Genomic DNA, 27,441 nt, shown 5'->3' on the forward strand with positions numbered 1-27,441 from the left:
GAGTGTTTACAGATATGACGTCACGGGGCATGATTTACTGAATGATCTAAGAGTTTGTGACGTCAGACCGTGAGGCGTACACCTGGCGCCATTGTCTGATACGGCTCCGTTCAAATTAACAGATTCATTCACGGTTGATAAACCAGATCAGCTATAGGACATTACTGAGATCAGGGTTTGAGTCGCCAGGCCAGTCTCCAGTGGACTGTTTGACCACTGATCTTTGGGAAAACAGCTGCAGGACATCTGGACCAAACCGATTATCAACAGGTGAGGGTCTCAGCAGAGCTGCAGAGCAGCAGAATCACTAATGCACCACATTCGGCGCAGGGCAGCTCTTTGGTCAAAGCGCAGGTCAAACATGTTGCACTGCTGGTTGGTTTCAGTAAACGAGACTTCAGTGGACGCTTTGCTACCAGCTGCTAAATCTGTCCGCCTCCAAGAGTCAGAGACATGGTCATCAAGTTAACACACGCTGCAGAGAGTTTGCCTTCTGTTTGAATACACATAACTCACTTAACTCTAACACAGCCGTTTATTTCTAAGCACCGTCGCCGCCTGGATTCAGAGCATCGTTATTCCAGATCACGCTCCGGTCTCATTAACTGTCTGTCCGAGAATCAGAATCATTCAGTGCTGCTTTGGTATCTCTCTGTTGGAGGATGACACATTTATTACCCTAATACAACAAAATATTAAAGTAGAACTGCAACAATCAATCGATTTTTCATTCACCAGAAAATTATTGGTCGACTATTTTGGTTATCGAATGATCATTTCAGTTATTTTTTTAAGCAAAAATGTCGTATATCCTGTTGCTGTTTCCAGCTTCTCAGATGTGAGGATTGGATGTTTTTCTTTGTCCTGACATGATAGTAAGCTGAGTATTTTTTGGCGTTTTGGACTGTTGGTCAGACAACAAGACATTTGAAGACTGAGGGGAAATTATAACAGGCTGCTTTCCGCTCTTTTGCTCTCGCACTCATGGACAGTTGTCTACACACTGAGCAGGAGGTCAGATGAGAAAAACGTGATTTTTTTAAAAAGTAACTGCAGCTGTCAGATGTAGAGCAGTAAAATACTTCACTCTGACATAGAGAAAGGTAAAAAAAATCCTAAAACAAATACATGGAAGTAAAATAAAAGTACACAGTAAGAGAAAAGTAACAGAAGTACAAATGCAATGGTTGTTTCTGAAGTTAAAACAGTTAAAATCCTGCAGAGCCTGAACACACGCACGCACGTTAATCCAAACCATGGCAGCACAGTGACAGGCCCAGCACACAGCATAGCAGCAACAGAATAGCATGAGTCAGAGGAAACAGGAAACACAGAAGAACATGAGTCTGAGACGAAAGCAGCAGGGCGAGAGACACTGACCATAAGAACAGGAGAGAGAGAGAGGAGAGAGACAGGGAGGATGTGTGGAGACACAGTTTACAGCAGAGCAGACAGTCTGTAATGTTTGTTATTGTACATTATGGGGACATAAACCTGGTTCCACACAGACACCGTGAGGACACGTGTCTTGTTTGGGGACAAACAGCAGGTAAAAAGTACAAATGGAAAAAAGTACAATACTGATACTCAAGTACAGGTCAAAAGAAGTGAAGTAGAGAAAGTAAACTGACACACTCTGTTTGTTAATCCAAAAATCTAAAAAAGCAAGAACCTGAACACGCACGCTACACAATCCATGTTGAACAACAACAAACAGGCAGAAAGAAGTGAACACTGAGACATGACTGAGAGTTGGAGAAGAAGAAACAAGAAGAACATGAGAAGAGAGCGAAGCAGCGCATGTGAGGAGACACTGAACAGAAACAGGAGAGAGAGACGGAGACAGTGTGTGTGTGAGAGGAGTCAGAAGAAACAGACAGTCTGTAAGATTTGTGTTATGAAAGACAGGGGACAGGGGGAACAGACAGACACACACAGGAGAGGAGGACGAGACATGTTTGGGGACAAAGCAAGTAAAAATTTAAATGTCATGTGTTAGAGGTTTTTGTTTGTTATGGGGGGGGGGTAGGCTGTTGTCAGTCTGGACCTGTTTGGGGTGAGGATCGGGGGGTAGGCTGGTGTCAGCAGTCTAGACCTGTTAAATGGGAAGATCGGGGTAGGCTGTTGTCAGAGTTTAGACCGGTTTCGGGTGAAGATCGGGGGGTAGGCTGTTGTCAGAGTCTAGACCTGTTTGGGGTGAAGATCGGGGGGTAGGCTGGTGTCAGAGTCTAGACCTGTTTGGGGTGAAGATCGGGGGGTAGGCTGGTGTCAGAGTCTAGACCTGTTTGGGGTGAAGATCGGGGGGTAGGCTGGTGTCAGAGTCTAGACCTGTTTGGCGTGAAGATCGGGGGGTAGGCTGGTGTCAGAGTCTAGACCTGTTTGGCGTGAAGATCGGGGGGTAGGCTGGTGTCAGAGTCTAGACCTGTTTGGCGTGAAGATCGGGGGGTAGGCTGGTGTCAGAGTCTAGACCTGTTTGGGGTGAAGATCGGGGGGTAGGCTGGTGTCAGAGTCTAGACCTGTTTGGGGTGAAGATCGGGGGGTAGGCTGGTGTCAGAGTCTAGACCTGTTTGGGGTGAAGATCGGGGGGTAGGCTGGTGTCAGAGTCTAGACCTGTTTGGGGTGAAGATCGGGGGGTAGGCTGGTGTCAGAGTCTAGACCTGTTTGGGGTGAAGATCGGGGGGTAGGCTGGTGTCAGACGTGCTGGTACCAGTTCTGCTCTTTGAAAATTTCCCTCTATTAAATTGTGATTTTGATGTAAAAACAATAAAATGTACAGCTCTTGAAGGTAAGATGCTTCCACTCAAACTGCTTTCATCTTTTACTCTTTAAATGAGGTTTCAACTTCTTTCAACGCCTTCACTTCAACTTCACTCAGTGCTTACATTTAAACTCAAACAGTTTTTTCACTTCAGCTTCTTTCAGTATTTATATTTCTCCTGCCACTTCAGCGCTTCAAGTTTTTAAGTTTTTCAGCTATAGTTGTGTAGGAGGTACCCCTTTATCCACCCCTGGGCAAATTCCATATTTTGTTGATTTTGTTGTTGAAGGGGGGGTCATTAAGTAAGTGGATTGCACTTATATAGCGCGGTTAGTTCCAGTTAGTGGACGACTTTAACAGCTCTCCCTCCTGAGCCGCCTTAGAAGGGTTTCCAACCTTTATTTACATGTCACATTTACTGTTTATTGATTTTCTCTTTTTAAGTTGATGAAATAAAAAGTAACAGGGCAGTAACATTTGAAGAAAAGCTAATTTTTAAATTCTGTTTGCTGCAGGTGTTGGATTCACTTCTTTTACCATCAAAAATAAACTAAACATGGAATTTGTCCAAACTTTTGCATAAAACTGCACATTACGTATTTAACATTGCAATGTTTCAGCACAGAGCAGGGGTACCTTTTCTTTAATTAAAGTCCTCATAAGTCATATTAACAAGTTTTTTTTTTGTCTTGTTCGTGTTTCAGTGCGTCTCTAGTGTACGTGTGTTTGTGTGTTAATGTGTGTGTGTGTGTGTGTGTGTGTGTGTGTGTGTGTGTGTGTGTGTGTGTGTGTGTGTGTGTGTAACACCTCTTCCTGACATACAGCGAACGAGCGAACTCTAGCTTATGGAGCGCAAAACATTGTCCAGATATACTACGATGATGTGATGTAGCGCGATGACGGGATGTGAGAGGAGGGGATGAAATGTTTTTTTTGTGCCGCTTGTGATTTCTCCCTCTCAAAATGAGCAAATTTAAATCATTTCCTAAGCTAGAATGATTATTTTTTGTGATTGGTACACCGTTATGTTTTATATAGGCTCATTATATGGGCTGTATAAAGAGTGCCGTTGATTAACTGTCGGTTACTGGCAGTCAGGCCACTGTCAGAATAACAGATTTATCTTACAAAGTAGCGAGCACCTACTTGTTGGGTTTAAATTCACACATTTAAATCTAAAACATGATATGAAAATAGGTTGGAGGTGGAGTAAGTGTGCAAAACTTTCGCAGAAAGGAAAGGACGTCTTCACTGGGAAACACAGAAACAATCTGATGTTCGCTCACTCGTCTGCATAGCGCCTAGCAAGGAGTCGGTGTTAGTGTGTGTGTCCGTGTGTGTGAGGATGAGTGGTGGTAAAAAGAGGAGTGGCTTTCAGATCACAAGTGTGACATCAGACTTAAACCAAACTCCAGCCGGCCAATCAGCTCCCAGCATGGTCTTGACTATCCTCCAATCAGAGGCTTCCTCCTCCTGCAGCCCTCAGGGAAGCTCTTCCCAGCCAACCACGCCCTCTCTGAAGAGGAAATACATCTCCCATGATGCACTGGGGCAGGGGGCGGGGTCTACCTCCAGGTTCAGGGTGGTGAGGCTGGCAATGGGCGGGACCGGCAGCAGTGGGCGGGGCGAACCATATCGCCGTGGGCGTTGGACATGCACAGACTTTGCAACAGAGAGACAGGAAGGGGCGGGGTTCAGGTGGGTCATGGACAGCATGAGACACGCCCACTCGCTGGAGTCCCTGGAAATTATTGGCCGGGACAGAGACAGAGGTGGAGTCCACTCCCAGGACACCGCCCACCTGCTGGGTCAGCCAATCAGAGGCAGAGAAGAGGCGGGGCTCGTACTGCGCAGCGGGCCGCCCTCCCCAACGCACCAAGAGCCAATCAACATCAGGCTCCTGGACCGAAAGAAGCCAATTGGAGTGCAGGGTTTTGACTCCACCCCTCCACCGCTTTCACCCCGCCCACGAAACATCCCTCCTCCTCTGCAATTGGATGTCGACGCCACAGGACGGGTACGGACACACAAACATACGAAACACACATTGCTAACAGAAGAAGTAAAACATCTTTGACATGTTACCTCTCTCTCTCTCTCAGAGTGCATGCTGGGATTGGCTGTGTGTTTCAGTGTGATTGTGTTTTCTCTCTTTTCAATCGGCGGTGGTTGCTGGTATATGCTGATAGATCTGTTACCGTTGTGCTTCAGTTTAAAGTGGTTTGATTCCCAGCCTAGCCAGGGGTCATGCCGACTCATGGAGTCGGAGGCGTGGGGCTGGAGAAGCTCAAATGCTGACATGGAGTTAAACAGTTTCTGACTGTCAGCTGCTCTAAGACTGTAGTTTGGTTGTCGGAGAGAACGTTGGTCCAGCTGCTACTGCCAGTTAATCCGGTCAAAAAGGTCATTTTGTGAGAGGCCCTCTGCTCATTAGTAATGAAAGGCACATAGTTTCCTTAAGAAGGCAGGTTTTTATGATCAAGAATAACAACGCCGAGGAGTTAAATCTGTTCAGACTGGATGATTGTTTATCCTCCTTCAGAGAAGGTGAAATGGTCCACCTGTGGGATGGAGGGTCACCTCATCCATTCCTTTCCAGAGAAACTAAGTGCCGAGGCCAATGATAGTGGACCTGTGGCTCAGAGACCAGAACTACGTGACACCGCAGCACAGAGACCAGAACTACGTGAGACCGCAGCACAGGGACCAGAACTACCTGAGACCGCAGCACAGGGACCAGAACTACCTGAGACTGCAGCACAGAGACCAGAACTACCTGAGACCGCAGCACAGAGTCCGAACTACCTGAGACCGCAGCACAGAGGACCAAAACTACCTGAGACTGCAGCACAGAGACCAGAACTACCTGAGACCGCAGCACAGAGACCGAACTACTTGAGACCGCAGCACAGAGGACCAAAACTACCTGAGACTGCAGAACAGAGACCAGAACTACCTGAGACCGCAGCACAGAGACCGAACTACATGAGACCGCAGCACAGAGGACCAGAACTACCTGAGACTGCAGCACAGAGACCAGAACTACCTGAGACCGCAGCACAGAGACCGAACTACCTGAGACCGCAGCACAGAGGACCAGAACTACCTGAGACTGCAGCACAGAGACCAGAACTACCTGAGACCGCAGCACAGAGACCAGAACTACGTGAGACCGCAGCACAGAGACCAGAACTACCTGAGACCGCAGCACAGGGACCAGAACTACCTGAGACTGCAGCACAGAGACCAGAACTACCTGAGACCGCAGCACAGAGTCCGAACTACCTGAGACCGAACTACCTGAGACCGCAGCACAGAGGACCAGAACTACCTGAGACTGCAGCACAGAGACCAGAACTACCTGAGACCAGAACTGAGACCAGCGCAGCATAAAATAAAGAGATCGGAGGAGTAAATGAAGAGGTTTCACAGCTTCAGGTTTCAGCTGTTAGTAAGGACTGTGTTGTGGAGGTTAGCCAGCAGTCACACACTGACACTGAGGTGGAGACCAGGAGTAAAACTCAACTGACACAAAGGAGGCAGAAGGTTTTCAGGATGAGGACAGTGAGATGTTAGAAGAAGAGGACTCCTCTAAAGACAATGATAAGAAAAGGAAACCTAAGGATGTGTGTCAGTCCTCTAGTAAAGTTGATATAACAGTTAGAAGATGATGATTAGGTCTTGTAGTTATCCAACTTATTTTCACTTTGTTTGGTCACCTCTGTTTCTCAGCTCTTTCTCTGTGCTATGGGCGATGTAGGAATAGGCATCATGATCTTAATGGAGCCGGGGATGATAGAAGGATGGCTTCTCTTTTCAGTGTTTATGAATGTTTATGCTCCAGTTGTGGAAGTGGAGAGATCAGTCTTTCTAGATGTTTTAAATGAAGTGACTGGGAAACGTTACACTGAAGAGTATTTTTATTTCCTGGTGGAGGTTGTAACCATACTGACGACAGCAGGTTTCCATGGTAACCAAAGCCAATACACTCAGACACATGTTAGAGATAACTTACTGTCTATGGCCAGGTTGGATCGTTTTTATTTTTCTAAACATGATTTTAACGTATATAAAAGTTGTTTTATCAGCCCTGCAGGTTTTCCTGATCACTCAAGTGTAACAGCTTTTGTCCTTAGAAAGTGTGTAAAGCCCAGTAGTGCTTATTGGCATTTCAACATGGCTTTACTGAAGGATAAAAATTTCAAGGATGCTTTTGTGTATTTATGGAGAAATCACCAAATTATAAGCGTGATTTTTTTTTTTTTGTCTGTGCAGCAGTGTTGGGACATTGCAAAATATAAAATAGGACAGTTACGTCAACAGTTAACTCAGAATGTCACAAAAACCTTAATGAGTTCACTGAAAGCTTCAGAGTCTGAAGTGGAGGTACTCCAGGACTTAGCCAAGGCCACCGAACCCGACGCCATACCGAGACACACGAAGTGAAAAAGTCTGTTTGAGCCGCCGTGCTGGGGCTGTCAGCTCAGGGGATTTGGTCGGGTCCCGCCTGAAAATGTAGTTCAGCTGGACGTCCCGTCACATTTTTGTTATTGGTCTGCGGCGTAAGAACAGACAGAAGAGGTTAATTCACAGCTTAAAGTCTGACAACTGGGCAGGTGCTGACTGATCAAACTGCAGTCCGTAAGCATCCTGTCAGCTTCTACACTAACCTGTTTAAATGTGAACATAGAGAGGAGCAGGCAGTGGCTCAGAGTTTTTATACTGGTCTTCCCCTGGTTGAACAGCACAGTAATGTAGCGCTGGAAGCAGCTCTCTCCTCTGACGAACCTTGTGCTGCTCTGCAGAGCAGGCAGATTGGGAAAGCTCCTGGAATAGATCCTCTGCATCCTGACTTTTACAAGTCTTTCTGGTTGGTGGACAAGGGGGGGTCAGAGTGACGGTCTTGCCGGACGGCGTCTGCCGCAGAGCTGCAGGAGGACGGTCCTTACCTTACTGCCTAAGAAAGGTGACCTGCAGTTTATTAAAAACTGGAGACCTGTGTCACTTCTCTGCACTGATCCTAAGCTCCTCTCCACAGAGTTGGCATTGTGACCACACCTACTGTTTCCCCGGCAGCTTGATATCTGACATTAATTTGATTCCAGACTTGTTAGAAACCTCTAAACTGTTTGGCCTCAAAGTTGGAATCTTATCAATTGATCAGAAAAAAAGCTTTTGATCGTGTTGAGTATGCATACTTATGACAAACACTGATTGCCTTCGGTTTTGTTAACAAAGTTAGGGTTTTGTATTGTGACATTCAGAGTGTGCTGAAGATTAATGGCGGGTTGAGTGCTCCTTTTCAGATCCCAAGGGGAATCAGAGAAGGCAGTGCCCTCTCTGGCCTGTTGTATTCTATTGCCATCAAGCCTTTGTTACACAAACTTAGATCTGACCTCCAGGGTCTGACTATCCCAGGTTGTAATGCACGTTTAAACTGTATTTAATGTATTAAGTATTGTTACATTCTCTGTTACATGCTCCGCTTGTCTCTTAGTCTGTCCTCAGACTGTCTCACTCTCAGCCCAGCCCCCCCCCCGCTGGATCATACCGTCCCAATCTGACCCCTATTAAGACTCCTGCGGCCTTCACTCTGGACCAAACCATCTTCAACCTGCCGGAGGACGACAGGTGACTTTCTGTTTGATTTGTTGTTTATTTATTTACCTGCATGCTTGACTTGTGTTGTTTTTGGTCTCATGTCAGTGAGACAGATCAGCAGTCAGAGTTTGGTTTGAGGAGCTCATGAACTCATATTTGTTGATGTATAGGACAGTGTTGTCTACTAATGGTATCGGTAGCAGTTAAAAACAGCAAAGAGTCTTTTTTTCAGGATTTAGTCAGTGCCACTTTCATACTGAAGGCCACAGGAATAAACTTTCATATTTGGAGAGTTTTCTCTGTGGCAGTGTATCAGAGCTCTGACTGGACTGTGTTGATCATCATGAAGCTCTGAGTAACTGGAGCTGCCTCCACCTGACAGAAATCAGAATGCGGTTCTTTATTTTCTACATTATTTCCACGCAACACGTCTCCTGCTTTCCTGCAGAGCATCATTAAGTGTTGATGCAATTTATGAGTTTTGTAAAACACAGAATAACCTCAGGAAGTGTTGTGATAATATGACGTGCTGAGGACGGCTCTGATAACATGCTTTCTTTTAAAAACCAACCCTGTCTCCTGCTCTGTTATATCTTTCACTTTGCAGCATTTAGTGTCACTTTCCTGCAGGGCTTTTAATACCTTGCTCTCTGTCCATTTTTTTCTCCAAACTGGACTGGTCCATCAGGACTGTTCTGGTCTGACTGGGACTCTCCCAGGTTCAGTGTTAATGCTGCTGAACTGAAGTGAACCACAAGCTGACCTACATACCAGAACACACACACTTTCTGTCTACATTGCAATGTCAGCTGATTGTCAGAGCAGTGAAAATAGACTTGTGGTGTGTTTCTCTCTCTCTCGCTCTCTGTCTCTGTGTGTGTGTGTGTGTGTGTGTCTGTGTGTGTGTGTGTTGGGTTTGTAGAATATATGTGAAGAATAATAAAGTGCCTGACATGTCTTTTCAACAAAAAAAGTTCAGTTAACTTCTTAAAAATCCTTAAAATAACTTCTCCTCCTTCTTGCTTAAGTAAAAATCCAGGATCTGAGAATATTGTTCATTTGTAAAGTTGAACAGCTGGACACCACATGTCTCCTACGTCACTGAAAACTTGTACGCTTCAGTTTCTATATCAGTGTATCAGTTTTAAACTGGACCCTGATTGGCTCCAGACCATAGACAGTATAAAAGTGGACGGGCAGGTTGCAAGGATATAACCATGGAATAGACATTGGGGGGGGTCCAGATGAGAGCCCTCCCCCACTCACTGCTCACCGTTTACTGACTTTAAACATACCTACTGATTGGAATTATGCCTTTTTCAGTGGTAGTCAATAGGAAAGCTTCCAATGGGGAAAATGTACACACCCAAAGCATGTTTATCTAAATATTGTGATTAGAACAATAATTAATTTTGTACCTCAACAAATGACAGATTATCCCCTTAACAAAAAATCTGCTATGGAATTTTAAGTAAGTCTATTTAATTTGTATTTTGTTCCAATTTCCGGTTTCTCACCTGATCATCTTCATCTCCAGAGCATGTCCCTGTCTGGCCAGTGCTTTCAGCATGCCTCTCCCTCTCCCAGTCTCGCTGGGCTGCCTGCATTATGACCAGGCATCATTATTTTACCAGAAGAACAATGACTGACTATGAGCTGATGTTTTCCTGAACAAACGCAAATAAATTGAAAATATATAGGAAATAACGGGACAGATCCGTTGACAGGGTTTATTAAAAGAGGACATATTTAACATATTTTCTGCTGTATATTGGAGGGGACAAATGGGGGACAAGACACCCCCCCCATGCCGGGTGTGACTTCACCCATTTGTTTGCGCTGGAGCCAGTTTGTAGCCCAGAGTTGCCTTTGCCCCGCTGCCTTGGACCGAATGCTAGCTCACTGAAAACACCGGCCACACCACCCCCTGCTACCCACCGAACTACGAAATGTCATGTTACACACCGTGATGTCAGCTACTCACGTAACGTTGTGTTTGATAATATTAATGTCAACTTGACCTAATGTATAAAAACACTAAAAAAATCCCACAGATGGGATCAGCTATCTAAATCTCATGCTAGCTAACTATGCTAACAGGCCCGGTATGGTGTCGGGGGGGTGGATGGTGGGACATGTCCCTCTCCTATAGTACCAAGTAGATTTTCTTGTTAAAGTCTCTGTGGACACTCTGACTGTTCAGCCTCCACACTCCAGAGAGAAGATCTCAGCTGCCCCATGTCGATTCATCTGAGTCTTCTTCAGTGTGAGGGCTTGACAAATGCTACTCTACACTTTGGTTTTCAGTTAATATTTTCCTAAAAAGAAGCCAGAAATGGACATCAGTCAAAGATAAGGCAGTAACTGAGCTGTTTGTAGTAAAGATACCAATACAGGTCATCTATAAAAGCATCGGGTAGGGGAACCTGAAATGGATTTTAGATACATGGAGTAGAGATGCAGCTGTTTCACGTTCAAGATTATACATGTCTTGGCTCCTCCTCTCCTTTTTACCAACAGAACAAGTGCAGGTCAGTTCACAAGATGTACAGGTAGAGGGCGTTGTATCATCCCACTGAGAAAAAGTGATTCTACTCAGTTTTCGTTTATCGCTGCCCAAGAACTCGAACTGAACTCAGCTCGTAATAGAGAAAAAATGAATTATCATTAAAATCGGTTGCCTCTGCTGGCCTACACATGTCTGCTGTCACCTATCTCCAGTCTGTCCTCATGCACCTGCACATCCTTTATTGTGGCTTTGCTTTTATTGGACCAGTGCGATTTACAGCAGCTCCAGACAGTATTCAGACTCCTTCACCTTACTGTATGGTAGATTTTATTGTAAGTGGATAAAATTGCCATTTTTGCCCATCGAGCTAAACTCAATAAGCCGTAATGACACAGTGAAAACATGTTTTTAGAAGTTTTTGCACATGTATTAAAAATCAAAAACTGAAATCTTTCATCTAAAAAAGTATTCAGACTCTTAATTCAGTACTTTGTAGAAGCCCCTTTGGCAGCATTTTCAGCTTTGAGTCTACAAGCTTTGCTCACCTTGATTTGGGCAGTTTTATCTCATTGTTCCTGACAGATCGTCTCAGGCTCTGTCAGATTGGATGGGAAGCATCTGTGAACTGCCATCATCAGGTCTCCACAGATGTTTAAGGGGTTTAAGTCTGGCCTTTAGCTGGTCCACTCGAGGAACATCAGAGACTTGTCACGAAGCCACGCCAGTGTTGTCTTGGCTGTGTGCTTCGGGTCGTTGTTGAGCTGAAAGGTGAACAGCTGCCCCAGTCTCATGTGGAGAAGCCCCCCCCCACAGCGTGATGCTGCCACCACCATGCTTCACTGTAGGAGTATTAGTCAGGTGATGAGCAGTGCCAGACATAGTCTTTGGAGTTCTGCCTAATTGGTTCAATTTTTGTCTCATCAGACCAGAGAATCTTTTTCCTCATGCTCTCAGAGTCCTTTAAATGCTGTTTGGCAAACAGCACACTGTCATATGCCTTTTACTCAAAGTGGCCTCCGTCCAGCCACTCTACCATAGAGGCTTGATTGATGGAGTGCTGCTGAGATGGTCGTCCTTCCGGCAGGGTTCCACCATCTCTGAAGAGGACTTCTGAAGCTCTGTTAGTGACCGTTGGGTTCTTGGTCACCTCCCTGACCAAGGCCCTTCTTGCCTGGTTACTCAGTTTGACTGGCTGGCCAACTCTAGAAGAGTCCTGGCGGTTCCAGATATCCTCCATTTTCACAGTTGTTGAGGCCACTTTGCTCCTGGGAACACTAAGAGCTTTAGAGACGTTTTTTTACCCTTGACCTGATCTCTGTCTCACCACAGTTTTATCACAAAGGTCTATAGCGAGTTCCTTGGACTTTATGGTTTTTGTCCTGACAGCAGTGTGAACTGTAGGACCTCATATACACAGGTGTCTATCTTTCTAAACTATGTCAGATCAATTCAGTTTGCCACAGGTGGAGTCAGGTCAGGTACTAGACACATCTCAAGGATTAAAGCAAACAGGAAGCGCCTGAACACAGTTTGGAGCCACAGCAAAGGGTCTTAATAGTTTTGTAAATAAGAGGTTTCATTTTCTGATTTTAAATACAACTGCAAAGATTTTTAAAAACATGTTTTAACTTATTCATTATGGGCTACTGACTGTAGACTGATGGGGGAAAATGGCAATTTAACACAATAAAGTGAAGAGCTCTGAATACTTTCTGAAGCCACTGCATGTATTTGATGTACTGTATATGCTTTTTATGTTTGTGCTTTTGCTTGTGACTTAGTCTAATAATCTAACGTTAGTCCATATTTCTGTTAACATTAATATCATATTTTCAGGTACTATTTACAACACGTAACACAAGACATATAAAGTACTGACACGGAGAATAAATCAGTGTCCTCTATGATGTATTTTTATTAACATTAATATTCTCTTTCCTTTTTATTATCACTGTTCATGCTCATAAATGATCTCAGTAACTGTGTAATTTTAATCTTATGTTCTTATATTCTTTTTCTGTCTGAGCAGGGACCACAGATGAAAAATGCTCTCTGGCTAACTCACATTTACAGTGCAGCATATTTATTAATGTGCATTCCAATACATGGAAGGAAAGAAAAAAATGAATTCATACTGTGGTGTAGAAAAAATAATTTAAATAAAAAATTCATAATTTAAATGTATTATCGACAGTCTAGCATCTCAGATCTCCCCCAGATTTCTCTCCAACTACTTCAGGGTTTTTTTTTAAGACACCAATGTTTTTTTTCCAGGGAACATTTTAAAATATATAATTTTCCTCTTTGATAGAAGCATGAACTAACATGATGAGGATTGTAAAGGACTCTCCACTGTTTTTATTATTTAGTGACTCATTAACACTGGAACATGACAAATGTCAGTCAGACCGAAAATAAATCAGTTTAATAAAGTGAGGAGTTGGTTTCAGACTGTGACTGTAGCCTGTGTGAATGAATGAAGCTCTGTATGTGAGTGGGCAGGAGTGGAATTTCACTGCCCCATTCCTATTGGCTGAGACAGTGAGTGGGCGGGAGCTGGAATGAGACAGCAGCCAATCAGAGAGCGGAGAGTGTGTGTGGGGGTGTGTGTGTGGGGGGGGGTTACAGGAAAACCTGATGTATTTCACTGAGTTTTAGTTTGAAGTTAACATCTGGACGCACTGAGACAGCTGCTTCTGATTGGACGAGGGCTCAGAACCTGTGAAGTTACAGAGAACCAGCCAATCCAAGACAGGTTGGATCGAAGATTTTACTTCTACCTCACTTCCTGTTAATGGAGGACAAGAGACAGACAGGTTTAATGAGAAACAGCAGACCTTACTGAGACCTTAATGACGAGTGCCCCAACAAGGGACAGAGGACACTAACAGGGGACAACAATAAGTCTGGATCTTAACGAGGGGCAGACGACAGAAGAACTGAAGTGAACTTTAACGAAGGACATCAAGCCTGAACCAAGAATCAAAAAGGCTTTGTTCTGACTGCAGGCAAATTAGATTTGCTTCTCAAATCAGATTCTGAGGACAGACTGTCAGCACTGTTGTTTGTAAGTGATCAGATCGGATTTGTGTGTTCAGATATCACCGACCTATCAGCATGTGTTGCTGTGGCAACGACGTAGGTATGGCTACGCTGGTGACAAGGCTTTCCAACGTGGAAGCATGAGAAATTGAGCTTCATCATCTCCCCCTCCAAACAACTGTGCATTCAAGTCTTGGTGCAGAACCCCTTCTTTGCACCAGACCAAGTCAACGATGGAAGAGGCTGGTATACATGGCGGTATTCTGTGTGGCAGTCATGCCAAAAACCTCTACTCTCTGACAGCACTCTGCCGGCAGCAGCAGTGATTCTGCTCACTTCCTCACTCTTGATTCGACATCGTCGCCGTGTGTACGCATTGCGAGTGACGCAAAGACACTCAAATCACTGAAACACTGAGAATCCAAGTGCCCAGAGAATCCAGACTGAGACGCATTTGTAGCGAACCAATAGGAATCGCATTTCAAACCACCTCCAAATGTGGTTTGGATCTGATTAGCAAAAATCACATTTCATGCAGTTCTTTTGCCGTCCATACTTTCTAAAATCAATCCGGACACAATCTCGATGTGCCAGAAAACGGATTTGGGCTGGCAGTCTGAACAAGGCCAAAGACTCTGGTTCTTGTGAGGGACAGAGAACTTGAACAAGGGACATTAGGCCGTAATGAAAGACAGGGGATGTTAGTGAGGGTCAGAGGACCCCACTAAAAGACACGAAAGAATCTGAACCTTAACGAGGAACAGTGGATCGGATTTTTTTGGACAGTCTTTTGCTTCGTAATTGGATTCTCTGAGTTGTGATTGGTCAGCCTGTTCTTGCAGTCTGTAGCTGACCTCTGATTGGAGGGTCCTGTCTGGCGGTGGGCTTTGATTGGTTGGAGATGTTTGGTAGTGTAAAGAAAATGATTCGGGGGCAACGGCAGCCGTCCTCTCCCCTCTCTGACTTCGTCCCCCAGCCTCGTCTTCAGCAGCGTCCACTATCGACCCCACCCCTCCCTCTCAGGACTCGGCAGCTTGTTGTTAAGCAACCAGACACACCTATTGTGTTACGGAATCGTACAGAGGTCAAAGGCTCAGGTGTCAGGGAGTCCTGGCCGGGCACCAGGCCAACAACCTCTAAACCCAAACCCAGGATGAGGCAGAGGTCAGTGACCCCAGCCCCCAGGGCTCAGCCAATCATTGAGTTTCAGGCTAGAAGCAGCTACCAATCACGACCTCACATGACTCCATCAGCCCTGCCCTCTCCCCGACCCCCGGCCCAGAATCCCCTGCTGCCTGCCGCTCCTCACCCGCATTGGTCAGTCCCTGGTAGCGCTCCACCCATTGGGCAGGGCTCTGAGGCCACCATGATGTCACTGCTGCTTTTCTGCCACAGGTAACCGTGGCAACCTAGTGGAAGGGGTGGGACTTCTGCTCCAGGTGTGCTCACATTCACCTGGAGAGACAGTTATCAACGTGTCAGAGCCCGCCTCTTATTGAAAATCTAATCCCTGGTATGGCTTATTGATCAGGAACTGAAATGATTGACAAAGTATTGATTAAGGACAAGGTCACATTTTCTGAAGGTAAACTGATGGTCCGGTGCTAAAATTAAGTTTAAAATGTTTTACACTGTTTAAACGTTTGCAGGTGAGATTACATGTAGGTGCTGCAGGTGTCCGTTAAAGTTGAAGGTCTCTGTCTCCTGTCTGTCTCATCTGTGTCTCTCTCACTTGTCTCTCTTTCTCACCTGTCTGTCTCTCACCTTACTGTCTCTTTCTCACCTGTCTGTCTCTCACCTTACTGTCTCTTTCTCACCTGTCTGTCTCTCTGTCTCTACAGTACTTCAAGTAACAGTCTGATTGCCATCGACAACAAAATCGAGCAGGCCATGGTGAGTTTGATTTCTGCTGTGATTTTACTCTAATTCCACTGTGATTCTAACGCAGTTTAAGTTATTAATCGTAAACATCTCAAGACAGAGTCACAGCAGCGTTGCTTCCACCGTTATAAGAAATAATGAAATCTTTTCTCGTTGTTAAACTAAAAAACTAATTTCTTTTAAAAAGAACTTTTCTTGTTAAGACAACATTTTAATGTCATCCTGTTATGTCCAGAAACATTTCCACTAAATCGTCGTACGTCATTAAATCGATTAGTATTTTTCATCGTAACGTGATAGACAGATATCTCCTGTTTTTATTTAAATTTTTTAAAAATTTAAATAATTTAAAGTGAATCTTGGAAAGAAATCCTCTCCTTCTCTTTTGAATGTCTTACATTACTTTTTAATATTCTAGTCATGTGATGGTGGTGTGTTAGTCCCATGTTCCTCGTCTTGTTCTGGCTGTTCGGTTTAACATTTTTACTGGTCACCTCTTTTTTTTTTAATTGTTTTTTTTATTGCTATGTGGATAATCAGTTTATTTGAATCCGCCTCTTACTGTGATTCATTAGAGTGTGACTGCGCCCTCTGCTGGCCGATTAAGAGTGGATCATCTGCACTTTCTAAACGATCCTTGTAAAGCCACTGACATGTTTGTGTGTGTGTGTGTGTGTGTGTGTGTGTGTAGGATCTGGTGAAGAGTCACCTGATGCAGGCGGTGAGGGAGGAGGTGGAGCTTCTGAGGGAACAAATCAGAGAACTGCAGGAGAAGAACCAACAGCTGGAGAGAGAGAACCACATCCTCAGAACACTGACACAAAATATACACACAACATGACACACCATGACACAAAGACACACCCTGATGAGCCAAAACATTATGACCACCTGTCTAACATGGTATTGGTCCTCCACCGGGACATGGACTCTACAAGACCTCTGATGGCCGCTGTGGTATGCGCGCCCCCCCCCTCTCTGAGACTACACAGCCCCGTACACTCCGGGGTGTGATGCACCTCCCATAGCATCATCAACATTTCTGGCCCTTGTACCAGATCCACCCCTTTGTTGGTTTGTGGTCTGTCCCTCCTCAGACCACTGTCCCCCCTCGGACTGTCTGTAGGTCCTCTGGTGCTTGTTAAAGTGGCTCAGGTCTTCACACCTCCCCAGTTCTCCCACATTCAACACGCTAACTACGAACCAACTGTTCAGTCACCATCTGATGTTTCCCAGACCTCGACGTGCGTCACGAGCTAATCAGTGTTATTCTCTCCAGAACCTTCTGGCTCATTAACGTACAACACACACACTGACACACACCTGACTGACCACACACCGCTCACCTGAGAGAGTTGTCGTGATAATGAGTTTAACAGGCCGATAATCAGACTAATCGGGACCCTGGTAACCACGACAACAGGACTGTTTACCTCAGCTGTGACAGCGGTGTGATATATAGGATCCAGATGTTCTCTGTGATAAAGATGATGATGAAGAGTAGAGTCTAATAAATTAATAATCTGGGTCGGACTGATGATGATGATGAGAAGGAGAGGAGGAGGTGGAGAAGGGGAAACAGCAGAGGAAATAGTTGACCCAGGGAGGAAGAGGAAGAGGAAGAGGAAGATCGTATTGTTCCAGTGTGAAATGAAAAACATGTTGTGAACAGAGTTGAAACAGAGTCAGTGTTGAACTCATCAGCAGCTCCGTTTGAATTTACTCATGTTTTACTTTAATCTGAGTCTGTTTCTTGTTAAACTGGTGTTGGTTTGTTCTTTTACTCTACGCTGCCATGTAACTGGATCACGACTTTATTTATCAGTGCAGGAGGCACCTTAGGTCAGCTGCTACAAAACTGTAGTGTAACAGAAGTCCATTCTTCATTAATATTCTTAACCCTAGTACCAAAGTCTGAGGATAATGCTGCCGATATTCTGTATTTCCGTCACTGTCAATAAATCCGATGAAAGACCAAATCCAACGGCGTATCACTCCATCTCTCAGTACGGCTCTCAGCTCCAAGCCCGTTCATTCCTACTGAAGACATACACCTGTAACAATGTAGTGTTTCATTTTAAAACAGTTCCAGCAATTTTCCTAAAACACAGCTGCTCACTGTAGTTTTTTTTCACCAAACAGGAGGAAGCAGTGCATTTGTTGGGCACTATTTTCAGCGGCGGAATAATCACATCTCTGTAATTTATACAGGTATTATATGTAACCCAGTAAATTACTGCAAATCCGCAGTGTGTTCCAGTAAATAGCGGTAATTTCCATTGCATCGTGGGAACTTTCGGTGATGCCAAACACCATATGCAGAGATTTACTGTTTTTTTTTTTTTTTTAAATGATGTATATTACTGTTTTTACCGTAACGGCCCCCTTTTTTCCATTTAGACCCACAGTCGTTTTGTCTTTTCCTCATCTTTGCATCTGGCTTGACAAACCTTGTGTCACGGTTCGGATGAGGGGCTAACACAGTAGCGCGGCAGGGGTTTTGCCGGGTAGGGAGTTCAGGAGCGGCCCACACGAACAGCCCCGGAAAACAGCGGGATTCAACCATGGAGGTTGGTCTGTGCTGACCACACACACACACACACACACACCTGGTGAAACCACGCAGAGGCATCTATGAAGATTTCTCCCTGACAGCGAAGGAAAGACCGGCGAGCAAGCCAGGTACAACACGTATTAATACAAATATACTGACGATAATGGCGGTTGTCAGCTCTGTGCACCCGAAGTTAGCCGAGGTTAACTGACCTTACGTTAACGTGTTCAAAGAAAAGTGAACTGCCTTCTGTTCACGAACGACTTAGTGAGTTAATTGAATTACCGAATTAAATCAAATGTATCTTGTAAAGAGCAAAGTTCGTCTTACATGGACACGAAGCTAGCTAATGCGATATCCTCTGGAAGGGAAGTGGTCGTTAATGTTGAACAACAGTTAAGAAAATAACAGCAACCAGGTTATTACATTAACGCTGGCATTAATTTGAGCTAATGAAAGTGTTGATGGCTAGCCACCTGTTTAGTTTTAGCATTAGTTTTCTGTAGATTTCTTTTATGCTATTTGAAAGGACCAACAGTGGCCAGTTAACATACCCTAAGTGTGTATTTAATCTTATAATGTTACATTTTAAAAGCGAATACGTTACTTGTTCATGTTTTATCCTAATGTGACAATGTACAACGTAAAAACAATTGAAAATATCACATTATCCTCAAGCTGTAAAGAGGAATGTTGAGTAATTTTTTCTGACATTAGTTGCAGTGGCTCAGTCTCCAGGCAGATCGCATGAGAAAATGACACTTTTAGGCGGAAATGATACTTTGCAGAAGAATGGAAAACAGAGTGACTGTTGTATAAGCAACAGAGAAAGGTGGAGAACATTTTCAAAGCTTAACGAGTGGTATAAGGGTGTCTTTCATTAACAGACAGAAACAGGATAGAGATCCATTATGGTTTGAATTTGAATGATCCTTTTCCATCAGCGTTGCCCATCAAGAGTCTTAACAATATGCAAAGCTGTAAGGTTTGTAGCCACCGCACTGCCAAATTTAAAACCTTTTGTGCCCATGCAAAAAGTCATAGAAGCTGACCACAGGTTTTCATGTGTCCTGGCAATTTCAGGACATTTTCAGCATTAAAGTCCCACATGCACAGAAATCACATACCTGCTGTGCCACTATCAGCATAGTGGTAACCAGAAATGTTCAAGGACGTGATTCAAAGGCGTGATTATGTGACTGATAATTTTTCCTTGCTGTGCATTCATTTAAGATTACACATATGCAATGGCAAAAAAAGTCACTTGTCCTTTTTGGGGATGCTCAGAGTATTTTGGAGTGAAGTCATCCTTTGCCACACACATTACAGTCATTTGTAGGACAGCCATTTGCACCAGAAGATACTGATGTCCAAGTCCAAGATGAGCCTGTTTATCCATCTCTCGATAGTCACGGAATGAACCAAGATTTGAACGCCAACACGTCTCTAACGAATCTGGCATTGTTTTATTTAAAACTGCAGGCCAGACTGCTTTTGCCAGCCACGACAGTACAGTGCACTGTTGAGGAATTTCAGAAGGTCCACAGCAGTGGAATGAAGCAAGTGCTCAAAAGGGTTAAAATATTACTGAGGATGAAATAAAGAAAACAGTTAAGGGACTTGAACAAGAGCATATTTGAACTTTTTACAATGAAGGTGTTTTGAGATCAAACAGAACAATGAAAACATATTTCAAAGAAAATGTTGATTATATTTCACCTGCTCAGATGCACCTAGGAGCAGATACCAGTGGTAAGGAATACTTCTGTCAGTATGTACCTGTACAGGATACACTTGATACACCGTCTAAATGACGTGCACAGTGATATGGTTTTAAAGGATGCTAATGATGGCAAAAACTTCAAACAAAATGCCATTTTACAGGGATCATCATCTTCTGTGTCAGTTATTCTATGCTTGGATGCCTTCGAGGTGACAAACCCTCTAGGCCCTTGTTTTACGATCATTTTGCAGGGTGTAGTTTGTGCTACTACTAAACTGTATTATGTTGTCCTGACAATTGTTTGTGTTGTATTTTTCTACTCTGTTCATATCGATGCTGAATGGCTAAATAACTAATAACTCTGTATTATGTATTAGGTTCAATTAAGTTCAACAGCACCACAAAGTGCATCCACCAAAATAATCATAAAGTTGAATCAGCACAGTTTCAACAAAAACTGAACATTGCAACTTTACGGAGGCATTGCTGGACTGATATTCGACTGCATTAGGTTTAGCTAGGTGTACCTAATAAACTGAGTCTATAACCTACTGTTTTACCAACTCTCTGATATAGGCTTAATTTTGAGTAGACTTGATTAAATTCCATCAGTGTAAAAACTTTGTGTAAAGTCAAATACTTTACGACCATCTTTCTGTGCCTACAGGGGAGCATCCACCACTGAACAAGCTGTGACCGACGGACTTCCTGCCAATAAAGGAGCAGATTGCAGGTTGGTTCAGATAACCAAATGTGTAGTGGTGAATGCATGTGGTTTGTATTGAGTTATGAGGTTTGTACAGCCCACAGACTGTCTGTGTGTGTACCTTGAGAATAAGTCATTGGAATTATACGTTGATATTACAGTCATGTATGTGAATCCAGACAATGTTGAATATTTTATGACAAAAAAAGTACAGTATTCTTTGAAGAATTGTTATTTCTAATGTAAATGTGTTTAATGATTACTTTTCTATGCATTCAATACTGTATGTTAAACAGTGAACATGGATGTTAATGCACTCTAATTAAATTTAAGTCAGTCATTGTTTTCTTTTAAATCCGGTGCAGTGAAATACAGAAAAAGGAGAAAGAAAATGTCGAACTGTCCCTGAATCTTCAGACTGTGTATTTTCAAGTGTTTGTTTTTCTCTCTGCAGAAGTCAGAGTATTTCTTCATGTTTTCTTGTGTTCTTGAGAAATATACACTTCTATATGCTTTCCAGATACTTTGTGATGTATGCAGTGTCATGTATGATGAATGTAGTGAATTTTGCAGATGAATATTTTATACATATTTAACATGTGATGAGTATATGAAACATGTATTACTACAGATTAAAGTGTAAAATGTAAAAAAAAAAAAAAACAGTCAAATACTGCTCACATGAACACGTTAATCCATCTGTAATAATATACAATCATGTATCACTCTGAGGGTCATTCGAAATACCAAGTACTTGTACTGTTAATACTTTACATTAGCTGATACTACTCCTGAACTCTCACTGAAGTAACATTTTAAATGCAGTACTTTTTCTTGTAATGCAGTAATTTTTACATTGTCATTAGCTATTTGTTGTTTTTATTCATTCTGATGTGACTGAGAGCAGGGATGAGGGGGCATGCTGGGATACACTGGGCATGCTGGGATACACTCCAAAGATTATTAGGAAGAATCAGTAGGATAGAAATGGAGACAAAACAAAAACAGATGAGCGAAAACACTTTAATCCTTAATCCAACACAAACAATATTCTGTTTGCTGCTCTCTGATTGGCTGGCAGAGCTCAAACAACTGGTAACCATAGCAACAGGACTGATGCTACTGATTCCAGTTTTTTTTCATTGGTAACCCACATTTCTCCATCCCGTTTTTCTTTCTCTAAACTCTTCACACAGTCTCTCTTTCAGCGCAACAGTTCAGTCACACTAATACAGCAAATCACTGGAGCCACATCAGGTTCAACCAATACCAGAACACTGACAACATCTGTCTCCAACAAGAAAACGGTGTCTCTCAGAACACATTGACCTAAATCACTAACAACAGGTACAGTATGGATTACTGCTGTCTGTGAAGTAGATTTTATTCATCGACATAAACCAAGGTTCCATTAAACTAAAGAGTATTTCTGTACAGCAGCTTTGCTACATTACAGGAATCTGTATGTCAGAGAAATGAATCAGAAATGCTGCAACATGCTTCAGTTATTCTAGTAAATCAATACACAACTATATATTCAGTGTACATATGCATATAGAACAGTTACAGATATAGAAACACATCAGTACTCATCAACCCTGTCTCCTGCATTTGGCCACAAGTTCTCAGCCACATCAGACCTTCTGTCCTCTCTTCAGTCCACCTGGGAAAGAAGCTTTTTCCAGCCTGAGCCGTCATTTAAGGAGTGCTGGAACCCCCTCAAGAACCACTGATATGTCCTGAAGGATCCCAGGAACATGTTCAAGGATTTCTGAAACCTCCTCAAGGACCCTTGAACACACCAGAGGAGATAACAGATTCTCAGGTATTTTTATTGGTTACCTGTATAGAAGTGAGCTCTGTCCTTGATGACGTCATCATCGGTGTGTTTGAGCGTAACTGTCCTCTAACCTGCGGTTCCTAACACAGAGATGGTGCGTGTGAGCAGAGATCTCACTCTGAGGTTAATTTGTGAAATGAAGGACAATCTAACAGTGTCTCTGTGTGATGTAACCGATAGTACTTTTGTGTTTGAGGGCAAGATGTTACTATAATGTGGTATTTGTACACAGTGTATTGTTACTCTCACCCGAGTTAAAGATGTGAGTACTCCTTTCGTCACGGTGTAGTACCGTTCTAGAAAATACTGCAGTACAAGGTTTATCAAAGAGGTGAAGCTCAGACTGAAACCAGATCAAACACCAACACCTCTGACTTCTCCTCAGTATCAGCAGCTCAAACACTGAGACTCCACTGAAGTGATATGATATCATGACAGAACATTTACAGCAGGAGAATCCTGTTTACGTGTTCATGTGCACACGTGAGCTGGTTTTACATTGACCAAAAATGTGAAAGACCCTTTAAATTCTCAGAAACATAAGTGAGTTCCGTCCTCTCTAACAGTGGCAGAGTGAGAGCTCTTGTCTCTGCCTCTTCTTTCTGAGCCTGCTGGCCCTTTAAGAGAGGAAGAGGACAGGATGAGCCGACACCCCCAGCCCCACCACCCCCCACCCGACACCCACCCACCCACAACAACACCCCCCTCCTCAAGCACATTGTTCTGCAGCTCCCAGCGAGCAGCGACTTCTCTCCTGCTGCTGCTACTGCTGACACCGGCTGCAGGAACCGACGGACCGGCAGTAAGACAGATAGACTGGCAGTCAGACAGGTCTCTGGTTCTGAGTAACAGTTTGTAACGGGATCGTGTCTCTTTGTGTCAAACGGAGAATCACGGAGGGGCGGTGACTGATGGACCCACCGGCTCAACCATGAAAGGAGACAAAGACAGAGGTCAGACAGACCGGAAGACATATAGACAAGCGGGCAGACAGACAGGCAGACGGACGCTATGACCGATACACGCAGCTGGTCCAGCAGGCTCGAGCTCAGGTGAGAGACACAGCGACAGAACAAAGAGTATCTTTTCTTTTTTCTGGTTTCATCCCTCCGTGATGCTCCCACTGAGTTGTCATGGAAACCATATCATCGCTTGAGGTCATGAGGAGATGAGATGAGGAATCAAGGAGAGGAGAAGTGATGTTAGTGTTGTGTTTCAGTTTTTTTTAGCTGGAGTGAACTGATGTTAAAGGTTCAGTCCAACACCTTTTCACTCTGTAAATTCATATTTATAAAAATTCGTATTTATGATGATTCTTGTATTGATCAGGTAATGATGATCAGTATATAATAATGATGCAGAGTATCTAAGTACGTTAATGACCTACATTACTTTGGTTTATACTGTTTATACATCTGGTCCAGTACATTGATTTAACAGCTGGATTTAATGATCAGATGAATATTTTTCCTTATTAAACATAATGAGAGTATTAAACCTGTTATTTCACATCTATTATTATAGGGAGTTAAATAGTCGAATGTTAATGTCGGTAATAATATTAAAACACGGAGTAAAAATACTTTGAACACTCTGGTACATTTAGCTGATAGTAGAAGTCACATCTTAATGCAGTACTTTTACTTGTAATGGAGTATTTTTATAGTGTTGTACTTCTTCCTCCTCTGGTGATAAAGGTTCAGTCCATCATTTTTAGGTTTACACCTGACGTACAGGTCAAAATCAGAAACAAATTCACTTTTACCTGACTGATGTAAAAAAAAAGTAACATCATCAGAGACCTGTCAATCATCTTGAGTGACAGCAGCTCCTCTTCCAGTAGTATCAGGTTTGAATGAAAGAGTCACACATGTTTCTGATTCCAGACCAGCACAGAATCAACAGGAGTCTGTGAAATTATAATATGATTTATTGTGACATTATATAATGATAACGTTGACTTTAGTTAGTTAGTTAGTTAAATAACTTTTGAATCAGTCTGACCCAGTGAAATTAGTAAGGTGTAATCAGGAAACACAGCAGCTCCTCCTCCCCACAGATGGAAGATTAACTCTTCCCATGACTTTTCCTCTAGTTTGAGAAATTGTTATTTTTATTATTATATGAATGTTTTTTTAATATAAGAGCAACCCTGCTTTCTGGAAAATGTAAAAATTTAACAAAAGAAACAGCTTCAATTTATTCATGACATAATTTTTTTTAAATATTTTGACTTTACTCACAACTTTAATTTCAGAATGTTACAGCCTTATTCTTGAAATATTACTACTACAAATATTACAAATTTATTCTTCATTCTCAGATTTATTCGCAAGATATCACAGTTTCTTTCTAAAAATATTAAAATTTTAGTTTAAAACCTTACAATTTTTTTCATTTATTTACTTATATTATTCCTCAAGGTTTATCAGAATCAATATTAAAGGCACTTTCCTTAATTTTGTTGATAAAACTTTATTTCAGTCTTGAACTTTTTCCTGCAGAAATTTAATTGCTTTTTATTGTGACACATGACGGACTGCTCCTTTGAATCAGCAGCAGGAAAATAAGTCTGATGGAAACCATTTCTCACACACACACACAGGGTTAGGGTTAGTTTAGGGTTAGGGTTAGGGTTAGGTTCAGGGTTAGGGTTAGGGTTAGGTTAAGATTAGTTTAAGGTTAGGTTTAGGTCGAGGTTAGGGTTAGGCAAATCGGAAGTCTCCAAGAAAATGAATGTAAGTCAATGTAATGTCCTCTGTAGTCATGCAGACACGACTGTGTGTGTGTGTGTGTGTGTGTTACTATCTGTTTCCTGAATGTGTGTGTGTGTGTGTTTCCTGTGTGCTTATTTACAAGTGTTTGTGTGTTTCCTGTGTGCGTATTACTGTGTGGTTTTTTTTTTGTGTGTTTCCTGTGTTTGTTACTGTGTGTGTGTGTGTGTGTGTGTGTGTGTGTGTGTGTGTGTGTGTGCGCGTCCTACTTTCTTTGTTTGACGCCTTCATTGAAAATACACAAAGACAATATGAGACATGAAAGAAGTAAAGAGATTTGAATAGAAAACAGGACTGAATATTAACAAAAAACAAAGAAATAAAAATAAATATGAAAAATTAAGAAAAACAAACAAATCAACATTTTGGTACTTTATCCCTAATTACGTGGAACTCCATTTTATAAATTATAAATTCAATAAGTTACAAATTCACATGACATCAGTACACGTTTACTGTCGGGTGTATTTCATATCAAACATAATATTCGAAAACTTCAATTTCACGTGCTAAAGTAAGGGACAAAAAAGTTTGCATGTAATATTTTATGTGTAACAGCCTTTCAGACAAGAACAAACGTACATGTGATGTTCATGGGGATCACATGAAGCTTGGTTAGAAAGAAAAAGAGATGAGATCTGCGTCATTATTTGACTGCCGAGAACAAGATACTCCAAATACAGAGCCAAATACCCCTTTTCCACCAAGGCATTTCGAGGGCCAGTTCAGAGCTGGTGCCTAATCTCAAACCAGTTCTTGGCGTTTCGACAGCCAAAGAACCGTCTCTTGGCCAGGAAAACTAGTTTGAGAGCAGCACCAACATTTTGTGGTCTAGAAACAAGGACTGCCTACGTCAGGGGCTGGGGGTTGGATTATCGTGACCATGCACAAGATGGCTACAGCGGGGTACGACAGAAACATCGAACAGATCAACAACAAACTCAAGAAACTGAAAAAGAAGTACAAGGACCAAAAGTAGGATCTTTGGCAAAGGGGCAATGGTCAGCCACAGAGAAATCCCCATTTCAGCCTTCTCGACTCAGTCCTTGGCGACAGGCCGGCATGCCAAGTGACTGAGGTCTTGAACTCCTGCAACAGCAATGCTTGAGGCGATGGTGGATGATGCACTGTTTCACTGATCCTGGTAAGTTTTATTTTTCAAATGTTTTACCTTGTTGCCAGATAGCAATGCACATCTTAGCTGTTTAGCGAGCTACTAAATTGTCCCATCAATGTGCCATCAGTGTTATGAATGTAATATGTTACAGTCGTAACATTTCATCAATAGCCATCTTGATGGCCATCTTGATCTCACCTCATTGTTCGTAACATTAATGTTAAATTCGACGTTTGTAACATTGATGTGACAAATTAGTAGCTAAGCTTGCTTGGGTAATGTTAGCTGACCAATAGCTATCTAGCTAGCCAGCTAATGTAACCTTGGTATTAGTACATAACATTAGCTGGATACTTTCTAACATTGCCATTCGCCCACCTACAAATGTCACTTAACATTTGGCTTCAGTAGTGGACAAGTTCGCTCACACTGTCTAACAGCTTTAGAGCTCATAGCTCCAATTCTTCATCACAACAGGTCAGACAGGGTAAAATTTGTTGTGCTTGGTAGGCCTATATAGTAGTCTGCCACACCACCATGCAAACATTGAGATGTATTTATAGTACGATCGGGCTCTGACGGTTTTTTTTTTTTTCACCTTCTGCTGTGGCAGGTAGCTGGACATTCCCCTCCCCAGCAAAATTTTCCAGCTCCTCCTTGGGGATCCCAAGGTGTTCCCAGGCCAGATGACATATATAATCTCTCCAGCATGTTCTGGGTCTACTCAGGGGTCTCCTACTAGTTTTACCTGCCCAGAAGACCTCCAACGGAAGGCACCCAAAAGGCATCTTAATCAGATGCCTGAACCACCTCAACTGGTTCCTTTCGATGCGAGGAGCAGCGGCTCTTCTCCGAGCTTCCTCTGAATGTCGGAGCTCCTTACCCTATCTCTAAGGTTGAGGCCAGCCACCCTGCAGAAGAAATTCATTTCAGCAG

General features: G+C 43.0%; 2 protein-coding genes across 7 annotated transcripts in view; both read left to right on the forward strand.

Annotated features, from left to right (window-relative positions):
• Positions 1–5: 5 nt before the first annotated feature.
• zgc:153012 (uncharacterized protein LOC777626 homolog) lies at positions 6–17,837 on the forward strand. 2 transcript variants are annotated; one of them, XM_040140229.1, is made up of 5 exons: positions 6–270; positions 3,583–4,775; positions 8,256–8,389; positions 15,752–15,803; positions 16,483–17,837. In XM_040140229.1, the coding sequence occupies exons 2-5, from the start codon at positions 4,104–4,106 to the stop codon at positions 16,630–16,632; spliced, it is 1,008 nt and encodes a 335-aa protein (XP_039996163.1). In that variant the 5' UTR covers positions 6–270; positions 3,583–4,103; the 3' UTR covers positions 16,633–17,837. The 2 variants fall into 2 exon arrangements, with proteins under 2 accessions (XP_039996163.1, XP_039996162.1); XM_040140228.1 differs by lacking the exon at positions 6–270 and adding an exon at positions 1,457–1,549.
• Positions 17,838–18,047: 210 nt separating this feature from the next.
• LOC120797016 (phosphatidylinositol 4,5-bisphosphate 3-kinase catalytic subunit alpha isoform-like) overlaps positions 18,048–27,441 on the forward strand; it is a 31,805-nt gene continuing 22,411 nt past the window's right edge. For 3 of the 5 annotated variants that reach the window (XM_040140216.1, XM_040140220.1, XM_040140221.1), the window contains exons 1-5: positions 18,361–18,473; positions 20,736–20,801; positions 21,971–22,121; positions 22,433–22,599; positions 23,504–23,666. The gene's annotated coding sequence lies outside the window, so the exon portion shown is untranslated. Of the gene's footprint in view, positions 18,061–18,191; positions 18,474–20,735; positions 20,802–21,970; positions 22,122–22,396; positions 22,600–23,503; positions 23,667–27,441 lie in introns of those variants that run through there. The other 2 variants (XM_040140219.1, XM_040140218.1) reach the window with 2 other exon arrangements.

Source organism: Xiphias gladius, chromosome 12 (genome assembly GCF_016859285.1).
Source record: "Xiphias gladius isolate SHS-SW01 ecotype Sanya breed wild chromosome 12, ASM1685928v1, whole genome shotgun sequence".
NCBI lineage: Eukaryota > Metazoa > Chordata > Actinopteri > Istiophoriformes > Xiphiidae > Xiphias > Xiphias gladius.